The following is a 23,216-nucleotide window of genomic DNA, read 5'->3' on the forward strand; positions in this document are numbered from 1 at the left end:
ACTGAAAAATAAAAGTTTCTGCTTTTTTATTCTGAATAAGTTATCAGTAAATTTGATAATTTATTAGTGTTTTTTATTTGAAATGTTGTTTTTGTGGCTATTTTTGAGGTCCAGAGAAGTGATAGCTATAAACCCTGCTTGGGTTCAATTGATCCAACTTTTCTTTTCAGCAGTGCAGCAATGACCATCAGAGGTATTGAGAACCTGTAGTTTTCACCAACTGTTGGTACAGTAGATGGCAAAATCTGTAGGGATAGTTAGCATCTTTTATTGGGTCAGTTGGTGATGTGTGGCATTCCTGTGGAGAAAGGTCTGTTTGTGTAATGGTTTCTTGAGTTTATACTCCCCATAAAGATGTTATTTCTTACTGTAAGCCCTGCCTTCCTTAGACCACAATGGCTATAAAACCATTACAATCAAGGTAATTTGGGGCACTCAATGCTGAAAAAAAAATCAGATCCAGACAGTACATATGAAATCAGTGGCTACATCATAAATCCAGTTGAATCTGAGCTATCCCACTACAGGGACCAAATTTTGTACTGGTATTTCATTATAAGGTGTTGCTTAAATTTTAAAAGGGTTAGATAATTATCAGAGATAGTTGTTTCTACGTTTTTGGACCAAATGTTTATGAAAAACGTCATTTCTATATTCGGCACAGAAACTATACCTCAGTTCTTTCTAGTTCGGTTTCTTTGATTTTGCATGGTAAAAACTCATTATATTTAATGTCAGTATCTCTGACTTAACAAGGGTCTTTATCATAGCGTACATAAGAAATAGAGCCTCCCCTTGTCTGAGTGGTTTCCCTAGAGAGAGGGACATTTTCAGGGAAAATGCACTAGTGTTTCAGTAAAAGAACAAGGTAGTGTGCTATTGTAACAGAGGTGTTACAGAGATGTGAAACAGACATCATAGGATGTGAAAATTTGCTATTGGCAGTAATTTCTCTTATTACAGTAGAGCACATTGTGTGACCAGTTTTAGACGATGTACTAAAAATACCTATCTTATTATTTTCTCAGGTCTGGGACCTAGAAACAGGATCTCAAATATATCAACTAGAAGGTGCACATGGGCTGAATACTGAGGTGACCTGTGCAACCCTTGAAAAAAATGGGGTTTATCTTGCTACTGGGGCATGTGATGGTAAAGCAATTAAATAATTACTAATCTTTTTTTTTAACTTTATTACTTTTTATTACCTTTTTTTTTAATGGCATATTACATTAGCAGACAACTCTTCCTCTTGACTGTATCGTTGACAGAATTCATTTTGGTTGGTTGCACAGCTGTCTCACACACACACACAGACACAGACACAGGGGGGATGTGTGTCTTGGTTGGGTTCTATTTGATGGGTGGTTCACAGAAAGATGATTTTTGGCTGCCTGGGCTCTGGTTCTTTTTTAACCTGTTGCTCTTTGAGAGACTGTCTTCAAAGCTCTTGGTCTGAAAAGTTGTTTCCTCATAAGACTTAGGACCTAGATCTGTAACTAAGTGGCTGCAGATGAAGAATGGTAGTTTTTGAATTTTATAGTCTCTGAACTCACTTTTATAGTGTCTGCAGTCACTGAACACCAAAAGATATATATATAGATATATATAGAGAGATATATATGTATTTCCTGTGTTTTTCATGTCTGTTATTAAGGTTCATGAGTTTTAGGTGATGTGACAAAACCTCTCCAATACAAAAGTCCACACTGAATTGTGCAGGAAGCTTTTATAATTTTATAATCTGTTAATGTGAAAGAATAATTTTTCTTTCATTAAAATGTTCAAGAGTACACACCTGAATTATTAAAATATATAAAACATATGAAGCTGCCTCACATGAAGAGATGGCAGCTTATTCCACGCAGCATAATGTCTAATATTTCTTGTTTCTACTTGGGAGCAGAGACTGAACCCCTTAAGGGTCTTAAGAGCACAACAGAGGGTGAATGTTGTCAATTCTTACAAAAGGGAAGTCACATGTAGTTAATTGCTTTACTTAAGAGAATTCCGTAGCTCCTTCTACCTACCAGCTCTCTGGGATTAATCCAGCGACCAGATCTCTCTTCTCACTGCTGTAGCTCAGAGCCCAAAGTCTTCTGCTGGATAGCCCACACTCTGATTGCTCCCTGATAATGTTATTCAGAAACTGTAAGAAGTAAGATAAGCAGAGGTCTTTTATCCTGAGCTGCACAAAAAAACAGACACAGAAAAAAGGTGGGAAAATTGAGAGGGTAGTGATGTTTTCCGGTAAGTTTTTTTGTCCCTACAGCTGCTTTGCTAAGAAACACACACTGTTAGAATTTTTGAAACACCAGTGACCTAGCTCTTGACCTCAAATTAGATTTTCTCTATTTTTCTTTTTTCCCTATTTGATCCTATTTAACCTTCTGAATTTTCTGCACAGGTTATTGCTAAAATGTCATTCTCTTTCCTACACTTTTGTCATCCCTGTGTAGGAACAGTGAAAATTTGGGATTTTGAAAGTGGGCAAGAAGTTAAAGCCTTGCCTTTAGTGCAACACAGCGAAGATGAGCATCGTGTGCTGAAGATAGTATATCTGAAGGCTGATGAGGATCAACATGCCCTTATTGTTTTGCAGCAGAGAGGGAAGCTGAAAATCATTCAGGTTTTTCAAATATGCTTCTTTTCTACCCCCTAATTTCATTTGGTAGCCCCTCATTTATGAGATAAAATAGGACTTTTTTATTAATTAGTCAATAGACTTGCAGAAATTGTCAAGGAAAAATCTACTTTTTCAATGTAATCAAATTAGCTTTCTGCCTTTCATCTAGTGTTAAAATGTTTATTAGTCCATTGCTAGTTTTCAGCATTCTCATAATTTTTTTCTTGAGTTTGCTTTTTTTTGTGATTGAGGTTTCAGTAGTTACACATCCTTTAAATTAACTAAAATTGTGGTTGTTACTACAGGTGGTGTTTAGTCTATTTAAAGAGCATCTAAGGATAATATTTTGGTGAAAAGATTGTTTCATTTCCTGCTAATGAAAAGCTGCTTTATACAAGGTTTGCTTTTGTTATTCAGACTTTTTTTAAATATTACATAACACCACTTGCTCCTCAGTACTATTACTGAAATTGTTAAGACAATCAATTAACTGTAAATGATGTAAATGTTTCTCTTGATAAACAGATTGGTGAGGAGTTGAATCTCCTCCAAGTCTTTTCGAAGCTAAGTACATTAATACTGTTTCACATACTTGCAGAACTACATTTTTCCACAAACATTTCTGCGATAATTAGAAATACAGGTTGTTTTTATTAGTAGCTTTTTAGAAGGCTCTAAATACAGTAGTTAGCAAGGTAAAATGAAGTATAGGCCCAGAACAGTTCATCCTTTGCAGGACTCTATCACAGATTTCTCAATTGTTAGTCCTTTCCTACAGGTATTTCTTGATTGATAAACTCAATAGTGTAAGATTTACTAAAATGTTAATTACTGCTTCATTCTGCAGCTCAAGACATCTGCGAAAACAGTAGCAAACCTAAGGAGCTGATTTTTAGTAATGCTTCTCAAAATGGACAGAAATATCCATATTAGAGCAGGAGCTAGATACTGAAGTGAATTTGTTATAGTTGGAAAAAAAAATCAAAGTAACTCCCAGAGGCCTCTAGGCACGATGGGGAGGAATCAGTGGGTCAGGGCTACAGCTGAGCTGTGGCTTCTCTTCTCACACAACTGGAACAACCATCACTTTTGGATGTTTTGATATATATGAAATTGAGTAACAATGTTTTTTGGATGTTTTGGTAGATATGAAATTGAGTAACAATGTTAATGAAATAAGCAGCTATAACTAAAGAGACAACTTACTTTAAGGAGGTAGTTAAACTGAGTAAAATCAATTGCTCTGAACTCTGCAGCTGCACATCTTCTAACATATAGCAGGTAATCTAAGGTGAGCTGGAATATCTCTGGATGAAGCCTCAATTTGCAGTTTAGGCATATGCTAGTTAATACCTGTAACAGTTTTTGTAATTTGTCACAGCAAACAAGCTTTTGATATACACTTGCTATAATTCTTTATGAATAGGGAAATCCTTTCCTTCCTCTCTCGTTAAGTCAGTTATTTTAATAGGGTGACTCAGCTCAAACAGATCTATCTGTCACATGGATGCTTCCTGAGATAGTGCCATTTCCACGAAGGAATCCAGTTGCGTATCTGTCACTGAAGCCTAGCGCCTTAGAAACACAAAATTTTTTCCCGGAGATTCGGCTTCTGTGTAACACCAGCACGATGAAAAATGATACAGAGGTGAGAAACACTTCAAAATTTCACGTCATTTACAGAAGATTGGAAAGTAAAATGTTGACTGTGCCCTCAAGGATTTAATGTTTTGGTAACAGGACAAGAACCAAATAATTATTACCCACTGTGGTCCCTTCCTGTGGCTAGCACAGACCTTTCCCATGAGAATTTTCTCCTGTGTTTTATAAACAAAGATAAAGTTTGGATGGTATTAAAACAGTGTCTTGAGATTTGGACAGTTCAGGCCTGGCCAGTCAGGCCTAGGGGGAGGTTTCTGATTGACCAATCTGGGTGACCTCTGAAAAGTCTATATAAGTTGGAATCAAAATAATAAATCTCTCTTTTCTATGCCACGCTGAGAATCCGGGTCTTTTTCTCTGCTAGCGGCTAGCGACACCCTCCAACCTTATACCTTCAATGAATCTGTGATTCCAAACTTTTCAGTATGCTGAAATAAATACACAAAATGAATCATGTAAGAAAGTGACTGTTTCTAAGGGCTATATCTCTCTAAAAGTCCACTGTGTGGTTATCACCATAATTAAGGAGTTGCTCTGAATATACACTTCACATTCCTATACAATACGGTAGTAAGTTGAAGTTCACATATAAACACTTCTAGAAATGAGATGTCTTTCTTACTATAGCTAGGCTGATCTTTAGGAATAGTGGCACGTAAGGATCAAGCTGAGTATCAGAGGGATTCCATTTTCTCTTCACAGTGCTTGGGTAAAATAAAATGTCAAATTTATGTTTCAATTTATGGTTCAATTTAACTTGGATAGTCCACAAGACTTAAGCCCTGTCTTGTAAAATTTCACCAACTTTGTAACAGATGTGGATGATGTTTATGGAAAGGTCATTATAGCTCTCTTCAGTGACTTCTTCCTTTAACTGGATTAGAGTGTCTCCACAGATACCTACTTTTGATTAATCTTCAGCCCTTACCCCTGTTTTCACATGCTCAAATTGCAACTATGCTGTAAACAGCAGGTCAGGCTGGAGGCCCCTGCCCTCTGCAACAGGGAGTCTCCCAATACTATCACTCCCTGCTTCCCTGTGGTGCTTCTGTGTAGCTCAAATGCAATGGTATTAAAGTAGCATCCAATATGCAGTTGTTGTAGACACTGTCAATTTAGGCATTTTGTTAGATTAACAGTTAAAACAAGTCACTGTCCATAGTGTCTTACTCTAGCTCTGACTCAAATTTCTCTTTTAATCTTCTTTGTAGACTTTTCTATCTTCTGTGGAAATTAGGTGTTTTGATGCTTTAAAAGAAGAAGAATGCAGATTGATAGCTACAGGAAGTGCAAATGGTGAAATAAATCTGTGGGATTTTGAAACTGCCTCTGTGAAATGCATGTAAGTATTGCTTTCATGCCTTTTGATCTCCAATATGTCATATAAACTTTTCAAATGGCATACTGGAAATTCCAGTAGGCCCAAATATAAAGGGTGATTTACAAGCAGGAATTAAAGTAGCAATTTATGTGGGCCCTCCTCCCTGCCAATTCAAATTACTTTGCTATCTAGTCCTGACATTGCAGGTTCCAGGAGGAGTGATCAAGTGAGTCATTTGGGGAAGGGATGATAAAACTAGAAAGAGTGTTTTAGCGTAACTTAGCACTGCCACTGAAGGAAACTATCACTATATAAATCACTCTGGTCATTGACTAGAGTCTTCTACTGAGCTGTAGAAATGTCCTTATTTTGGAAGTTTTGTGTTTGGGAGGACATTTGGAAATAATGCTACTTCAGATGATAATGGCAGATGTTCTACATTATCAACATCTCTATCACTGTCCGTACCCAGAAGACTAGTAGTCACATTCAATGAGGAAAAAATTGATGTGGTTTTGGAGGTTTGAGAGTAAAAATCTTTCAGAGAAAGTGGCAAAGAGTGAGCATAGGATGGTCCCAGATATTCTTATGCCCATTTAGCTGGTTCATAACAATGGCAAAATCTCTGGTTAGACTGAGTGGACCAACATGGCAGTATTCCTGTGTTAGGAAAGGAATACATGTCTTTTAAGACCACACAAAATCAATATTTAACTATCCTACCCAATAGTTTCACTTCATCCTCCATGTGTAAAATTGGCACATTTGTGAGAAAGTGAGCCGAGTTTTCTGTACTATGGAAAATAATCAAAACTTCACTGCAGTTCACATACTGGATCTTCCTTTGCATTTGCTTCCCCATATATGAGGCAGCCAGTTCATATGGATGCATGGAAAACAAGAAAGTCAATGCTTTTTAGGTAGAGTACCCAGGGTTCACATGATTTAGTGACAGGAAAAAGATACTTTGCTACCAATAACTTAGCTAGTTAACTTCAACATAAGATACTTCACTTCTTAAATACCAATTCTCAAGAAAATATTTGGCTGAATGAAATTTTCATCATTCCATCACGTGCCTGTTTTTCCTGGCACAGGCATATTCTGTATGTCTTCTTCACTGACTTTAATCCATCATAACAGATAAACTGATTCTGAAAAACTGTCTAAAACTTCTGGTGACATGCATTCTGGGAAATGAAAAGTTAATTTTTTTATTAAGAAGTTAAATCTGAAACATTTTCTGGAACAATACACAACCTATCTGACATATCCTGTACAAATATCTTTATTTTCAGGCGTAAAAGTAATGAAGACAGCCAGGGCTCTGGAGTCAATGACGTATTATTCCTTATTCATAGTATTTTCTCTTCCAGGTAATTCTGTGCATTTTATCTTCCTTGGGGACAGGCACAATCACTTGGAATTTTGCTGCAGTAAAATGATGTAATGTTTGTCCAAGATAGCTTATTTAATTTGAGACTTTATTTGTATTTAATCAATTCAAGTCCATCCAGTTAATTAACTTTCCCATCCTTAAAGTTTTGTAAGGTTTGTCAAAGCACATATGTTCTTTTTTCCACTCAACTATCCTTTTTTCCTTTAAATGTACTCATAAGTCTCAATTCTGTTGAAGAATTCAAAAGAAGTTAGCTTTTCCCAGGTATCAGTTTTCCAGTGTACCATAGCTTCTTCTGTCTCTGTGAGATAATTGTGTGGCAGCAGGTTTTTTCTTTATTTTAAACCTGATAAAATCCTCCTGCTATTAGATACCCTCAGCAGAGATAAGCACATCAAAGTGTGTAGCCACAAGTTTCCTCTTAAAACAAATTAGAAGCTTCCATGGATTGTAATGTTGGATGAAAAAGAGAATTTTAGCCAAATATGCTCATTTTTAGAGAAAGGCATTGCACCTACACATCACTTCAGAAACACCTGTCTTCCAATGGATATGCAAGGCAACATATCCAAAAGGACTCACTATGGCTTGACTACTTATGCAGCTTTACGTTTTTAGCAATTAGACAGCTTTTTTGCTCTTGTGAACCATAAAGCTGGTTTATGGTCTTATGTTGCTTTAAAATCACTAATTTATGCTACACCCCTAAATGTACATATCAGTGCTACTTAACTGAAATTAAATTCTCTTTTTGATACTATAACTTAATGATTAGTGTAAGAAAGCCTAGCTAAATAAAAGAAAGGAGTGATTAAAATTCATAACCAGAATTTTTTTATAAATCAGGAAACATTTTTACTATGTTTAAGCAGGAGTATTCTACAATGACTTTAAAAATCATAAGGTCTTGGGATGTTTTATATTTACTGGGAAGATATCTGGATAAATTTGACTGTGATCATACACACACACACACACACACACATACACAGATGTTTAAGCATGATATCAAATCTGTAAAATTGAACACTGAAAATTGTGATTATGGCCATTTGCCCAAATTTAAGTGGACTACCCCAGCTGCATAGTTTCTAACTATCCCAAATGCTCTTGTGGAAAAACGGAGCTGTGACATTGGTGTGAGTTATGTGGCAGGATTCACTTATTAGCACAGTCAGAACTTTTCTTGACTGAGAAACAAAACCACTGAAGATCACATCCATTTTTTCCCCTTATTTTCTTCCACAAAATCCCATTTCTGAAAATTTTCATAACAGATTGAAAAGAAGTTTCTAGAATTAAATGAGGGCTGTTTGCAGAGCAAAACACTGTGTAAAACAAAAGGGAACCAGCCACTGCCTGCACTGATTTTTTCCCTTTCACATCTTAAGGATGAATATGTATGTTACTTTGAATTTACTATGGATTTCATTTGCTCAAAACTCCTGCCAGGATAGGTTGGCTGTTTAATATGCAAATATTGCCTAGTTACTTAAAAAAATATATAAAACCGTCAGCCCTTAGTCTAATCAGTCTAATCAATTTAAGCACTATTTTATTATGCTTTTTAATTCTGGGTGATGTTGATTTCCAGGTATCAAATGGTATCTTCGAAAATGTCAGTGATCTTCAATGTTTTCTTTCACACAGGGAGAGAAGTTCTCTGTCCCCTACTACTACTATGAGGAATGATGCTGATGCCACTGCCACTCCAGAGAACAAGGTAAGCTCTTTGGTCCTAGATGAGGTAGGTATGGTGGTTTGATGGATTTGGTAGCACTCAAAACAAATTTCTGTTTTCTTTTTGGTTTTAAAATACTGTAGCTTACTAAAATCCCTCCATAACAGCACCCAAAAAACTAAATATCAAGAATTAGTAAGAAATGAACTTTGTTTAACTTTGTTAAACTGACTAAGGTGGTGAATTAAGAATACACTGACAGTCACCTGGCTCTGTGACACATGGACTAGCTGACTATCGAAGTGTTTGTCAGATGCTTAGCACTAGCAATTCTGACTTCTAAATGGGGGTATAGAAGGATTCAAGGGGGGAAGGTAAATAGACAAATCATTAAGTACTTGAATAATAGCTGAACCTCTTCTACATTGCGGCCGCACTTGCTTGGATACATTCTTTCAAATAAAAGTATCTTTTTTTTTTCTTTTTTTTCTTTTTTTTTTCTTTTTTCTTTTTTCTTTTTTTACCATCAATGTGGTAGTTTCTCAATCTGTATATTTTTGCTGAGGATAGTATTATGGGTGTTGTGACATTTTTAGCCATTCTATGCCAGAAGCACATGCCATACTTGCAGAGCAACAAAAAGTAAGTAGGCAAAAAGGGGGAAATCTTGTTACCTGTCAGATGCTTACCAGTATGTTGTTTCAGCAGAATGTTGCATTTGGAAAGATTCCCAAGCAGACACTAGCTTAACTGCCATCTGCAAATTAAACTATCAAATACACTGTGCTGTGTTGTCATTAGAATAACAAAATGGACAGTGATTTGTAGCTTTAAAAAAGATCCTGAAAATCCCACACATCAAGCCTTACATATCAATATGTAGGATGAGATTGAAGTGACTTGCCTGCTCCTGAGATACCTCAAACACTCATGGCTGCAGTTTTTCCTGCCTTATTTGACTTGGCAATTTTTGAGGTCAGTATCCCAATTACTTTCAGCCTTGGGGATGCTCATGAAACCTATGTCATGAGTCAAAAATGAGGGATTGTCACAATTCTCTTACTGAAAATGCAGACATGACTAAATGTTATTGGTATTTATACACTTTGTTATCTTTTGCTCAAGGCAGTAACTCATATGCATGTTCTGGACAAAACTCTCAAAGATCTAGGTTACATTCACATGACTGTAAATTCCTGACTTTGCTTGTCTTAAGAAATTAAGGATATTCAGCCAAATTTGCATTTAAGATGCTCGTCAATTGCCATTAATTTCCCTTGTGATTTGTTCATCTGTTATTTTGATTCTCTTAAAAAAATTGTTTATACTCAGCAGAAATTGGAGGAATATTTGAATCCTCCAACATAAGTTCTTAAAATAATTTCAAGAACTGTGACCTGTTCTGTATTTACCCCCAAATTCTGCTTTCTAATTCTCTTACATTTTATTCCTTGCTTTTAGGAAAATGTGGAAAGTAATGAAACTAATACTGAAATAAAAACAGGTATAGAAATATATTTTTCATTCTTTTTGTTGTTCATCAACGAGTTCCGCCCAGATTATTGTAGAAACTGAGTTTGTGAGTTTGTTTGGCAAACTGTCTTTAGAATAATTGGGATGCCTTTGGTATATGAATATGGGATCTCATCATCTTCTGCTCCCTCCTGATTTGCAGTTATTTCCCAAAAGCCAGGCCAGGATGCAGGATACACAAGACCTTAATTGCTGTTTTATCCAAGTAGACATGGTGACACTTTCAGAGTTTGGGAATGTCAACTATACACACTTTTATTCTACATAAATATTCAAGCAATGAATTACTGAAATAGTATAGGTATACCCAACTTGAGTCGAGCATCAGTAAATGGCCTTACAGACAAAAGATTCAAAACTAGGTGAAATTTTAGAAATAAAAATCTTCATTATGTCCTTAAAAAGTCATGATCAAGAGTGACCCAAGTGCTTAAGAGTTAAAGCTGTGCAAATGAGAGGGTGAATTTGCAAGAAGTAAATTGTCTAGATTCTTCTGAATCCCTTAGAAATTCTCTGCTGGAAAGCAAAATTCCCCAATAACAAGAAATTTGATCTGCAATATGGATTTAAGATCAATTTATTTGGCAAAGGAAGCATGCCCTAAAACCAGAATATTCCTAAGCCTTTTGGCTTAGGACAAGCTGCCCAATGAAATGGACAGTCATGTTAGGTCTTGCATCCACTGAATATCCATTCATGGACCTTCATGGGACCTGCTAGCATCTCCAGCTCTGGAAAAGTCACAGTAGAAACTCAAAAAGGTTCTCTGTGACCACCACTTTGCATTTAGCAGAAGTTTTCAACTGGAGAAGTAAGAATAGAAATCTATGATTCCAGCATTGTTAAATGTCATTTAGTTATTAAACTTCATTGCTGAATTCACAGTTATCTCCAAAAGCTTCATGCAGAGGCTGCACATCTGCCTGGCATCTATGCTGATGACCACTATCCTGCACTCCTCCACTGTCACTTGTGCTTGCAGTTTCTGTAAAATCTATGGCTCTCTTCTAAATAAGGTTCCCCTGCATCACAAAGCAAAAGTTCTGGCTGGTTTAGATAAGATAATGAAGATTGTTCCAATTTCTTTTCAGTTGTCTTTATCCATACCTCTAATGCTTTTAGAGTAATGCCATCTTGATGATGGAGTTTATTTTCAAATTTAATTCTTTTTCTAGTGTTATGTAATTTCTGTGCATTGAAAAGCAATAGTAAAACTTTCTGAGAAAATATATGATCATTTGTGTTCCAAAGCAGAAGAAACAACTAGCTCTAAGGACCCCCAAAATCTGAAGATGAATGTACAGTTGTTAAAGGCTAGAGCAGGAAAATCACCAATACTGGCATCTGCTCATGAAAGTGGCTGTATCCGCCTATGGAGTATTCAGGTAGCCAACTGAATGTCTTTGGGAAGGGACTGGAACATTGCGAAGATAATTTCACTAATCTTTCGGAAATTGCTTTTTAACTAGCAATTGCAGCAGCAGATACTTATTGCATCTTTTGGTTGTCACTTTCTTCCATGGATACAAATTAGTTCTGCTTTAGTAACTGTAGCAGGGCTTTATGGCAAGTGAAAAACAAAGAAATATTATTTGAAATAATTGTAACAAACTGGCTCTAAATTTATGTGAAAGTATAGAATTTGATTTTTCATCCACAACATATACCTTCTAAGAAAGGGTGATAGGCAAGGCAGAGTGTCCTACTCTCAGAAGAGGAGAAATATGTCTGGAGAATTCTACTAGTGCCAGCTAGCACTAGTAGGGTTACAAACCAGGAGAGATTAGTGTCCTAAACCATAATGTCTACAACTGTTATGAGCTTGAAAAGCCAGTCATGCAACCAGATGGCAAAGGCTTATTTGTCATACCACCTCAGATCCATAAGACTCTATTCCAGAAAATGTTACTCTAAACATGTTTATGTGTTTATACAAAGTAAATGCAGCAAGAAGGGAAAGTACCATGATATGGTTGGTTGATTGGTAATACTTGTCATTGTGGCAGACTGTGATCATATTAGGTCAGCCAAGTAAGGCTTTAAGAGGAATCCCAGCTAAAGCAAGTCATGGGGAGGATTTTTCAGAAAGAAAGTGAGGTAGCCTTGCAGATGTTTTATGCAAAAATAGAAAATGATGGTAAATGTATCCAAGTATAGTAGATGTGAGCTTTGTTGGGTTTTGTTTTCTTCATAGTTGATACATTAGTGTGCTTAGATTCCTATAGGAATCTCCAATTTCATATGCCAGTGGTGGCATCACTGGAATGATTGTCATCATCATTACATGGATGACAAAATAAGAATCTCCTTATCAGCAAGACATTCTCCCTCACATCCTCGCAGTCCTGAAGAGGCAATAATGGAGAAAGTCTACTGGTGCTTACTTGAAAAATAGAACAAGTTGGTGAAGGAGACATCCTGGACCAATTTGCAGCAAAAAACAACATTTCAATAGCAAATGAGGGGCATACTGATGTTATTCCATAGCAAATGAGGGGTAAGTGGTGAAGCAGGGGTAGGTACAACTACACTGACCTGCCTGAAGAATTAAATAGCTTGTCTTTTTGATATACAAGATACAGCAATCCAGTAGAATACACTACAGCTATCTTCATCATTCGGTAGATTTAGGAATATAACTTCTTAGCAGAAGTTGTATTTCTGAATAGATATGAGCTCAGTAATGTTGAATAGATAAAATCAATGGCATTCAAATTCTGATGCATTAATATTTTAAATGGAGTTATTGCAAGATAAATATGTGGGGTTTAATTGTTTGTTTGTTTGTTTGTTTGTTTTAGGGAAATGTAATGCAAGAACTTTTGCCATTTTCAGAACATCCCTCAGGTCCTCTGACAGCACTGTGTACAGACATCTTCACTAAAATTCTTTTGGCAGGCAGCAAAGGTGAGTAAACATGTTAGTCATTCACTTCAGGACAGTCAGTAGGACAAGCAAATATCATGCCGTAAATGTGCCAGAAATGTGGAAACGGAGGTCCAAATGCTGCCAGATTTTTCCATCAAAGCTATAATGAAATATTTGTAAACGGTGTTTTGTTTTATAAAAGGATGGTAGATTAAGGCTTAGTGTTATAGTGTTATCAGTAGAATTGTTTTCATGGAAGACATTACAGAATGATGATGTTTTCATCATTCACATGCCCTGCATATACTTTCCATCTAAATTACAAAAATTATCCCAAAGGCATAGATTACTGCTAAGACCAAGCAAAAATTTCAGTTCCATGGTAATAATACTAAATAAAAAGTTGTAGGTTGGGCTGTACCAAGAGTTGTGATTTGAACACTGATAGAGTGCGCAGTAATGGCTTCAGCAGTTCACTGCTATGTAGGAAAAGCACTTTTCTATGCTAGGAACTCATTGCTAGAGTTTTAATTTCACATGAAATCTGGCTTTCCTTTGGCAGAGTGTTCAAAAGTTTATCTGCCGTCTGATTCTTCTTCAAACCTTTAGAACCACTCTGGCAATTTTCCATTTCTGTGTCTGTCATAATGTGTCACTTTTCTTTTAAAATACATAGTAGAACTGTTTTCTGCCAGTTTCCTGCTCCTATGTTGTCAGAAATTGGATAGAGCAAGGGATTTTTTTTCCCCATTTGTTTTAAAATTGAGCAATAGTTTGACTTTTGTACTGAAAATGATGAGGAGTTTCCACTCCTCTCTGATGCAAATGAGTAAATGACTTCAGAAAGGCAGCATGCAACAAACATGATTTTAATTAACAGGATTTTAATTGTGGAAAAGTATCCACTCTATTACCTATTCATTTGATACTCTCCCTTTGCCTTTTTGTGTTTTTGTCACTGTGTATTTGCTTTTCATGCTTTCCACATTCTCCTTTTTTATCTGCAGTGCTGCTACCAGTTTCCTTTTCCTGCTACAGATTTTTCTTTGTTAGGAAAAGGTCAACTTCTCTGCCTGCCTTCTCGCTTGCTTGCAAATGTACAGTCCTAGAAATCAGATGTGACTGGTATGAAAGTTAGAATTACACAAAATATTCCTCTGTCTTGTAGTAGAAATGAGAAATAAGATGCAACTTCATCAGAAAAGGGGGAGCCTAGGCAGGAAACTGAGCAGCTGTGGGTGATAAAGAAAGCTGTTCTTTGATTCTAGTTTCAGATGAGCACACTAAAAGGTTGTAAATCATTAGGAATTTATTATATATGCAATTAATTAAACTTTGTCCATTTTACCAGGATTGAAAATCAGTGTAATCCCCAGGAAGCCCTCATACCTCAGCTGCGCAATAGACAGCTGTCTTGACAAGATGACTCTTATTTCTCACTCCTATAATTTAAAAAAAAGCTTTGCCTTACTTCCATTTCAAACCTATCCAGTTAATGACACATTGCTCACAACTAGCATATGTGTTTCTTTGCATATTAATTAACAGTCCATTATTTCTACTCAATGCTTGACAAGAAGATTGTTATATTCACTGTGAACTAACTGGCCTGTGTTCTCTGCTTCATCCTGCCCAGTGGCTACTGAGAGTAAATGGCAGCAACAAGTGAAGGGGTAGCACTAATGAAACTTACTGATGTTTTGCTTTCTCCTTTCTTAAACAGAGGGATATATTATTCGCTGGAACATTGCCTCATTCTTAGAAGATTCACAAAATAAAAAAAATGTAAGGAAATATCTCTCAGATCTTCTTAATTTGAACAGTATACCCTGACAAACAGAAAAAAAATTAATTCAGAGCTCTACAGGGATAAAAATGTTTTCTGCATAGTAAGATCTTGTTTTGTGCTTGAAATAATAACTTGATGCCGTGAAAAAAAAAAAAAAAAACATAAGTAAAATGGTGTTAGCATTATTTCATTGTGTTCAAAGAAAGTATGTTAAGAATTAATTTATCCATGTCCCCTCAGTGGTATTTCTACCACGTGCCATTTGCAGGCTGTTTCATGGGGGGATTTTTTTCACCTCTTCTAATTTTCAGAAAGACATGCTGATAAATCAACTAAGCTAGCAACTGTGGAGGGATACAGAACTGCCTCAGATGTGGTTATGTTGCCTTTTTACCCTCAGATAATAAAGGAGGAGGCCTGCTGGAGGGCACATGCTACTGAAGTGGTTGACTTATTTATTGAAGAGGAGAAAAATGTGGTAGGAACAGCATCCATTGATGGTTCAGTCAGGTATAAAATTACTAACACGTCCTACTGCTATGACAAGTCAGTTTATTTCTTGCTGCACTTGTATATAGGCTAGAACTTAAATAAAATAAAACACTGTGTGCATTTTCTGTTCTGCACCCAAAAGAGCTGGTTTTAATGCAACACTTCTTGGGAAGCCAGAGCTTTTGCAGACTGTAATTTTCTTTCAGTCCTTGCTTTACTTTGAATGTGTAGGTAGTGGCTACTTTATTTTAAAAATTGCCTCCTGCTCTAATCCTATTTTAGCTTTCAACATTTGTTAAATTGACATAGATCCTAAGCATGGCATCTAATCAATGTGTATGCAATTAGACCATGGAAGCTTGATGATATTTCATAGGCAACTATAATTCCTTCTTGGTTAACAAGTATATTTTAAGGTGGTTTCTTTTGGTTTTCTGGAAGTTTCAACGAAGAAATTTTGTGTAGATCCTGCTCTGGTGGCAGCACTGTACTACAGGGACAATTCAGGACTTTGGTACATTTACTCCTCAGTTTCATAAATACAAATATGAACTGTTTGTTATCTGTTTTTTACAACGGCCTTCTGAATTTTTTTAATCTCAAATTATTTAAATTATAAAAACAATCTCGTTGATGTTTTTTATTAATAGCATACCAAACTCTAGAACAGTGCTGCAGAATTTGATAATGTACGTAGATATTTTCTCACTTTGTTCCACTTCTAAAAATATCCATTTTTCTTTTCTGTCCTCTGGCACTGCTTTTACTGTGTCTATAGGCTTTGGCATGCCAGGACTGGATACTATTTTGGTTACTTTGGACAAGCCAGGAAGTTTGACTTATCAGATACCACTCGGCTGATTTTGCCTTCTGATGTTAAAGACTTTCCTGCTATAATTAAAGGGGAGAGCAAACATATGAAAAAGAAGGAAGTTCAATATCCTCTCATGCTGGACAAAGACAAGTAAGAACTCATGCATTTACATACATGTATAATTGGGGGAACAGTTTTGAAAATATGTTTTAAAAACACTTTTCATCTTAAGGTCAGAAAAAAATTAGTACTATGCGTTATTCCGAAAAAATCTTTGTTAAAGATGGTTTTTGACCCAGTATGGATGAATCTTTTAAGTTTTTATGACTTGGTGACAGTCAGGATTAGGTGATGCTGAAGGTTTGAACTTAGTAATAGTGATCACCAGATACTTGTCTCAGCTTTTAGCCTAATTAGAGGTGGTATATTATATATGCTGTTCAGGTTAGCAGCCTATTACCTTTCAAATTCCAACAGCTGTTATATTTCTGGGATCTCCAAAAATTTATTGAAAAAGCTTAAAGTGAATGGTTTCAAGTGAAATACAAGTCTTTCTAGAAGAATAAACCAAATTTAATCTTTCAGTTTAAAAAATGGTCATCTTAAAGTTGTTGGGATGTTATGGATACATTCACATACATGGGTAATGAATTCACAGATCATGACATTTTGAAACTGGCACAAATGTGTGTTCAATAGCAGTGTTGAGCTTTTCTTCTTCATAGAGTTCTCAAGGGATATGGGTTAGTTACAAGTCAAGTCAGAGAAGCCTTGGCCCTTTAGTCCCTCCCTTTCTAGTCCTGGAGCTCTCTGGTTCATTAATTAGTGGATTGACCAAGTTAACGTAAATATTGAAGAAGGGATCTTCAGAGACAATTCACACAGTGTCTTAAGTAATAAAGCAATCCAAAACTGGAAAAAAAATCACTTCAAGGCTTAAAAAGTCATGCACTCTTTAGTGGTAAGGTTTCATATACCATGTCCATTCTTAGGCTGCCTTTCAACCAAAGCACTTTGGGAAAATGGAAAATCTCTAAAGTGCTTTAGTGTTACCTCATTTAATTTGGTATCTTGCTAATAATTATGATTCCATGAAGTTCTTACTAATATGAGTAGTGTCACTGCAGTCAGAACAGTAACTCATCAGTACGGTGAAGTGCTTGGCTGTGTTTGAAGGACTAACCCCTGTTGTTCTTCTGAATAGTCACCAGCTGGTTTGACACCTCTGGAAACAAAGATACTATCATTAAGTCAGCTAACCCAAAAGAAACTTTCCATAAATTACATGCCTGTGTCAAACTGTGACTACTTTTTGAGGATTCTTCAAATATTTCGGTAAAGGAGAATGGCTCTCATACATTTAAACACATTAACTAAACAAAGAGCAAGAAAATGAGAAATGCTTGATTGTGTAGAGATCTAGAAAAAAAAGCAGCCACGTGCTGTACAATGGAAAGTTTCAGACTTATCATTCTACATACTCTGTGTGCTCTCACCTCAAGAGTGATTTGGTTCCTCTGGATTAACTGTACCAAATAATGTAACAGAGAGCTAGCCAACCATCACCCAAAAGGCTGTGCTACCTATGGATGCTAGGCTTTGTTCTTTGCAGGATGAAGACAATTGTTTTGGGGCAAGTCGCTTATTTTGTGATGCATACAATATTCGTCACTAAGATAATACTTTAGGATCTCTATTAACAAATCATGTTATAAGTGTTAATAGTGGATATATATTCATAGAATCATAGAACCATTAAGGTTGGAAAATACCTCTAAGATCATTGAGTCCAACCATTAACCAAGGACTACCATATCCACTGCTAAACCATATCCCTGAATTGCTACATCCAGATGCCTTTTGAACACTTTCAAGACTGGTAGTTCCACCACCTCCCAGGGCAGCCTGTTCCCATGCCTGACCACCCTTTCAGCAAACAAATTTTTCCTAATATCTAATCTAAACCTTCCCTGGTGGAACTTGAGGCCATTTCCTCTTGTCCTGTCACTTGTCATCTGGGAGAAGAGGCCAACCCCCACCTGGCTACACCCTCCTTTCAGGCAGTCCTAGAGAGTGATAAAGTCTCCCCTGAGCCTCCTTTTCTCCAGGCTAAACAACTCCAGCTCCCCCATCTGTTCCTCAGAGGATGTATCCTCTAGACCTTTCACCAGCTCTGTTGCCCTTCTCTGGATACACTCCAGCACTTCAACATCCTTCCTGAGCTGAGGGACCCAGAACTGGACACAGCAGTCAAGTGTGGCCTTACAATGCTGATTATAGGGGGGACAATCACCCCTAGTCTTGCTGGCCACACTATTTGCATATCACAGATTGAATATCACAAAATATTCTGAGTTGGAAAGGACCCACAAGGATCAAGTCCAATTCTTAAGTGAATGTATGGGGATCAAGTCCATGACTTTAGCAGTATGAGCACCATGCTCTAGCCAATTGAGCTAGTTGTAGAGAGTGATAAAGTCTCTAAAATAGACCTATGTGCTATTGGCCTTCCTGGCCAGCTGGCTTATGTTCAGCCACTGTCAACCAGCACCCCCAGGTGCTTTTCCACAAGGCAGCTTTCCAGCTAGTCTGTCCCCAGCCTGTAGCATTATCCGGGGTTGTTGTGACCCAAGTGCAGGACCCAGCAGTTGGCCTTGTTGAACTCCATACCATTGGCCTTGGCATCCCTCTGTAGAGCTTTCCCACTGTCCAGCAGATCAACATTTCCATCCAACTTGCTGTCATATGCAAACTTACTGAGGGTGCACTTGATTTCCTTGTCCAGATCATCACTAAAGATATTAAACACAACTGAGCCCAGCACTAAGCCCTGGAGAACACCACTCGTAACTGGGAGCCAGCTAGATTTAGCTCCATTCATCATCACTCTCTGGGCCTGGCCATCCAGTCACTTTTTACACAGCTGACAGTGCACCTGGCCAAGCCATGAGCAGCCAGCTTCTCCAGGAGGCCATGGGAAAATATTCCCCAAGTGTGCATGTACTTGAAAAGGCACAAACCCATCTGAGCAGCATAGGTGCTTACAGTTTAAACAAGCATCTCAGGAGGTCTATTGAAAAATGCCAGCAGGTAGATAGACCCATATAGAAGAATAGTCTCAGTCTCTCTCTGTAGTTCCTTAGCTTGTGTGACATGACTCATTTTACTGATTTTACAGGAAACTGTTAATCTGCACTAACAGGCACTCTAAATAATTTCTTCTCATGACTTAATTTGGAAACCAGACATATGAGCAGAAGAAACCTTTGTTATAAAAGTTGCATTCAGGTGTTCTAGACAGGACTTAAAGAAATGCTGAAAAGCCATTATCAGACAGTGAGTTAGCACATGACTGTTGTGAATGGTGTTTATGTTAACATTTCCTGCCTTCTACAGGTGATAGGCAGTACCTGTATTGACAAAGTATTAGTGAAGCACTTCATGACACCTATGAAGGTCCTAAAATAAATTATATTTTGAAGATATATGACATCATTTGTAGTTCAAAATAATTTCACTTTGGAGCCAGATAAGAATGCTGCATTCAAAATTTTCATTTTCATAGGAATTTAGGATTTTTCCTGTCTTCTGTGTACAGGTTGAAATCACTGACCACATCACCTTCAGATTCAGAAAAGGCTAAACTTAAGGACGTAACTGAGGGCTTCAAGTTTTTCAGAGCTCTGGCTCCTGAAAAGGTAGCTAATGTATATGACAAATTTATATTCTGTGCAACATATAAGAAATGTAATTGTATTTTTCATTTTAAAATTATCCATAAATAACCCTATATATCTTTCTCATTCAATGGTAAAGCTAGAACAAAAACACATAAACAGAGGGATCTAAGAAACCTCTGTGGTTTGCATTCTCATTTTTCACATTTTCAGATTTCAGTTTAGAAGGTAGCACACACTGATTCACTGCATTAAAAGTGTAAAAAAAATCCCTAGAATTTTCCTCTGCTTGAACAGAAGATCTAAGTATCTTAAGTTTACTTGAAGGATGTGTGAAAATACTAGAATGACAGTGAATCCCTGGTTACATACAATAGTTCCTTCAGGGTTCCCATGAAATCATAAACCAGAAGAGTTAGATTTCATTATGTATAGTTTCTACAACTCTAATTGAATATCTGTGGAGCTTCTCCATCTTTACCTGGCTTAACCCTTAAAGGTCATGGGAATCTAAAACTTCTATTGCAGTTGTAGTAGAAATGTCTTCATTACCTTTTGTCTTCAGCTAGTAATGCACTGACTTTGGCTTCCCTTGGTCAGCTCAAACCTTTAGAAACTTTTGAGTTTGTGTGCAAAGAGGCTGGTGCAGTATTTGGATTTCTTCCTTTATATGAGGTAAGCACAATTGTTTTCTACTTTTTGTGATGGTGTTCATACATTAGAAGCCATTAGCACTAGTACATTATTACAGTGACATACTCTGACATTCCACTGCTAATTGTCTGCTTCAATTTAATTTTCAAACATGATTTGCTTTTCTACCTACCCAACTCCTTTTGGTGGAAGCTTGAGACTCCAGTTGAAGTGAGGATGCCAAAAAGTGAGTATTGCAGAGGTTTACTTTTCCTGCTCATGTCATTAGTTTTTTGGTCAGACTTGACTCTTTTAACCAGCCCCAAACCTACTGATTCTCATCTGCCCAAAGCTTAGAGTATTGTAAGGCAGTACTATTTTGTGGGTATTAATGATCTGATCTATTGCAAGCTGTCTAGCAAAGCTTCCTAAGTTTTCCTTCTATGGAGAAAGATCAGAATATTCCACAGGTTTGCCTATCCCACCTAACATATGATGAAAATAATCACCCCGAGCAAAGGTGCTGATCTCTTTCTATAGAGGGTACCTAGAGAACTAACTTGGATAAGACTCCAAACTCCTAGATGGCTACTTAGGTGAGATGAATAGGATGCTCTGCATTTCAAGATATATGACCTAATGCTTGTACATGCAGCGTTACAGAGTGTCTCAGAAAAGAGAAAACTCAAGAGCACAGTGTTCAAACAGTTGCACATATGCTATTTTTCTGACCATTATTGTGCTTTGGAAACCTGTGTTTTGTTTTCTTCCCAAAGAAGTGGGTCTTGTGCCTTGGGAAATTAGGAGCAACTACTCTGAAGCCAATGGCACTGCCATGGATTTACAACAAAATGAAATCAGACATTTTCCATATGCTATGTGTGCAAAAAATAGCTTTTTGTCTGTGCTGTTACAAAATGCTATCAATCTGGTCTCTTCACCTCAGTAAGTTAATTAATTCTTGAAATTTTTAAAGGTCTTCAAAGGGTCAAATCTGGGAAGTCCAGTTCCAAGAGATGAGAAAAGAATACAGATGCCACTGGGACTTGAGTCAAAACAAATAAATGTAGTTTCTATCTTCGTTAAAGTGGATTAGCATATTTCTTTTATTATTTTTTCTGGAGTTTTTTTAAATTATATTTAAATCCATTTCATTATTAAGTAGAACATATAGAAAACAAATCTTTACTTCTATTCCAATCCTTCATGCAGAGAATAAATTCTAATAAAGCCAGTGTATGATTATAACTATATATAGAAAACCCCATCTGATTTCATGTACATTTGCTGACAGTTATTCTCAATGACAAAACCACCTGTTTCCTCTCTGCTTCAATTTGTCCAGTTTGAACTTCTGAATATTGAACATTACACTGCATTTTTCCCTGCCATATTAATCATACTCAGCAAAGAGTTGATATGCCCTTCTGTTTCTGCCTGTTAGTTCCTCACTTATGCTTTCAAAGAGCATATTCATCCTCTATGCCAGAAAAGTGCCTGCTGAGCTCATATTTAATTAATTATCCATCATGATTCCACAAATCCTTTCTGGTATTTCAGCATTCCAGGACAACATCACAACATGACACAGAGCACAGAATATATTTTTGTGATTTGGCTAAACGCACAAATGGTGCCAAGTGTCTCTCCTTAGTGAGTAGCTGCGATAATGCATATAAGTAGTGATATTATTACCTACTATTTTGGGGAAAATAGCAGGTTTTCTGTATCACTGTTACTGAATGGTGTTTGATCTGCTGGCCTTCTTGAAGAGACATTCTTCTCATGAACTCAATATACAATGGCCTGAAATTATTTACCTGCCTTCAACTTGTTATAGGGCTATGATGGATTTAGGGGAAACTGCTGATCAAGGTCTGGCAGGGATTAATGTAATTTTCTCTATAGCAGCCTGTATGGTGCTGTGTCCTGGATTTGTGAATAAAAAGGTGTTGATAACACACCAGTGTTTTGGCTATTCCTGAGCAATGCCAGCACAACAGCAAAGTGGTTTTTTTCCCACGCCCACTGAGTAGGCTGATAAGGGACACAGCCAGGACAACTGACCTAAACGGATCAGAAATTTTCCATACCATGTGACATGGAATGGAGGAAGGAACCAAGATGTTCATGGTTATAGTGTTTGTCTTCCCAAGTAACCATTCATTATGTGTGCTGAGGCCATGCTTCCCAGGAAGTGGCTAAACAAACATCTGCCTGCTAGTGGTAAGTAATGCTTGAATTCCATTTTTTGCTTTGTTTGCCCATGCAGCTTTACTTCACTTATCTTCATTGTGGCCCAAGAATTTTCTCACTTTTGCTCTTCCAAATCGCTTCCCCTTTCCAATGGGAGAAGTAAAGAAGCAAGCAAGAAACTGGGCAGGCACTTGGTGTCTGCCAGGGTCAGCCCACCACATTGACTAACCTTATGATTAAAACTAAAATCAGGCTTGTCTGACAAACCAAGTGGCACCAGATAAAGTGTGACCTACCATTTACTATTTGTGTTCACTTCATCTGACCCATGATTTAACAGTTAACATATGAAAGGGAACATTCTTGCAATTCTGAACCCTATATCCCTTTGAAAGGGAACATAAACTCTCAGTTACCTGAAAATTGCCTAGTTTTCAAAGATTACTAAAAATGCACAGTTCAGGTTCATACAGATCCTTACTCATTTATTTTGATGCTCTTATGTGTTATGTTTTACCATATGTA

General features: G+C 36.9%; 1 protein-coding gene across 1 annotated transcript in view; it reads left to right on the forward strand.

Annotated features, from left to right (window-relative positions):
• Positions 1-21,582, forward strand: part of WDR64 (WD repeat domain 64) — a 67,468-nt gene extending 45,886 nt beyond the window's left edge. The window contains exons 15-30 of the mRNA XM_085055573.1: positions 1,029-1,152; positions 2,460-2,629; positions 4,098-4,274; positions 5,500-5,630; positions 6,908-6,985; positions 8,659-8,731; positions 10,151-10,193; positions 11,474-11,607; positions 13,024-13,129; positions 14,814-14,875; positions 15,280-15,389; positions 16,150-16,335; positions 19,784-19,883; positions 20,463-20,537; positions 20,709-20,742; positions 21,472-21,582. Of these exons, the coding sequence (XP_084911699.1) occupies positions 1,029-1,152; positions 2,460-2,629; positions 4,098-4,274; positions 5,500-5,630; positions 6,908-6,985; positions 8,659-8,731; positions 10,151-10,193; positions 11,474-11,607; positions 13,024-13,129; positions 14,814-14,875; positions 15,280-15,389; positions 16,150-16,335; positions 19,784-19,883; positions 20,463-20,537; positions 20,709-20,742; positions 21,472-21,515 (1,647 nt within the window). The 3' untranslated portion in view covers positions 21,516-21,582. The remainder of the gene's footprint in view (positions 1-1,028; positions 1,153-2,459; positions 2,630-4,097; positions 4,275-5,499; positions 5,631-6,907; positions 6,986-8,658; positions 8,732-10,150; positions 10,194-11,473; positions 11,608-13,023; positions 13,130-14,813; positions 14,876-15,279; positions 15,390-16,149; positions 16,336-19,783; positions 19,884-20,462; positions 20,538-20,708; positions 20,743-21,471) is intronic.
• Positions 21,583-23,216: the final 1,634 nt, after the last annotated feature.

Source organism: Lichenostomus cassidix, chromosome 3 (genome assembly GCF_008360975.1).
Source record: "Lichenostomus cassidix isolate B80296 chromosome 3, HeHo_3.0, whole genome shotgun sequence".
Taxonomy (NCBI): Eukaryota; Metazoa; Chordata; class Aves; order Passeriformes; family Meliphagidae; genus Lichenostomus; species Lichenostomus cassidix.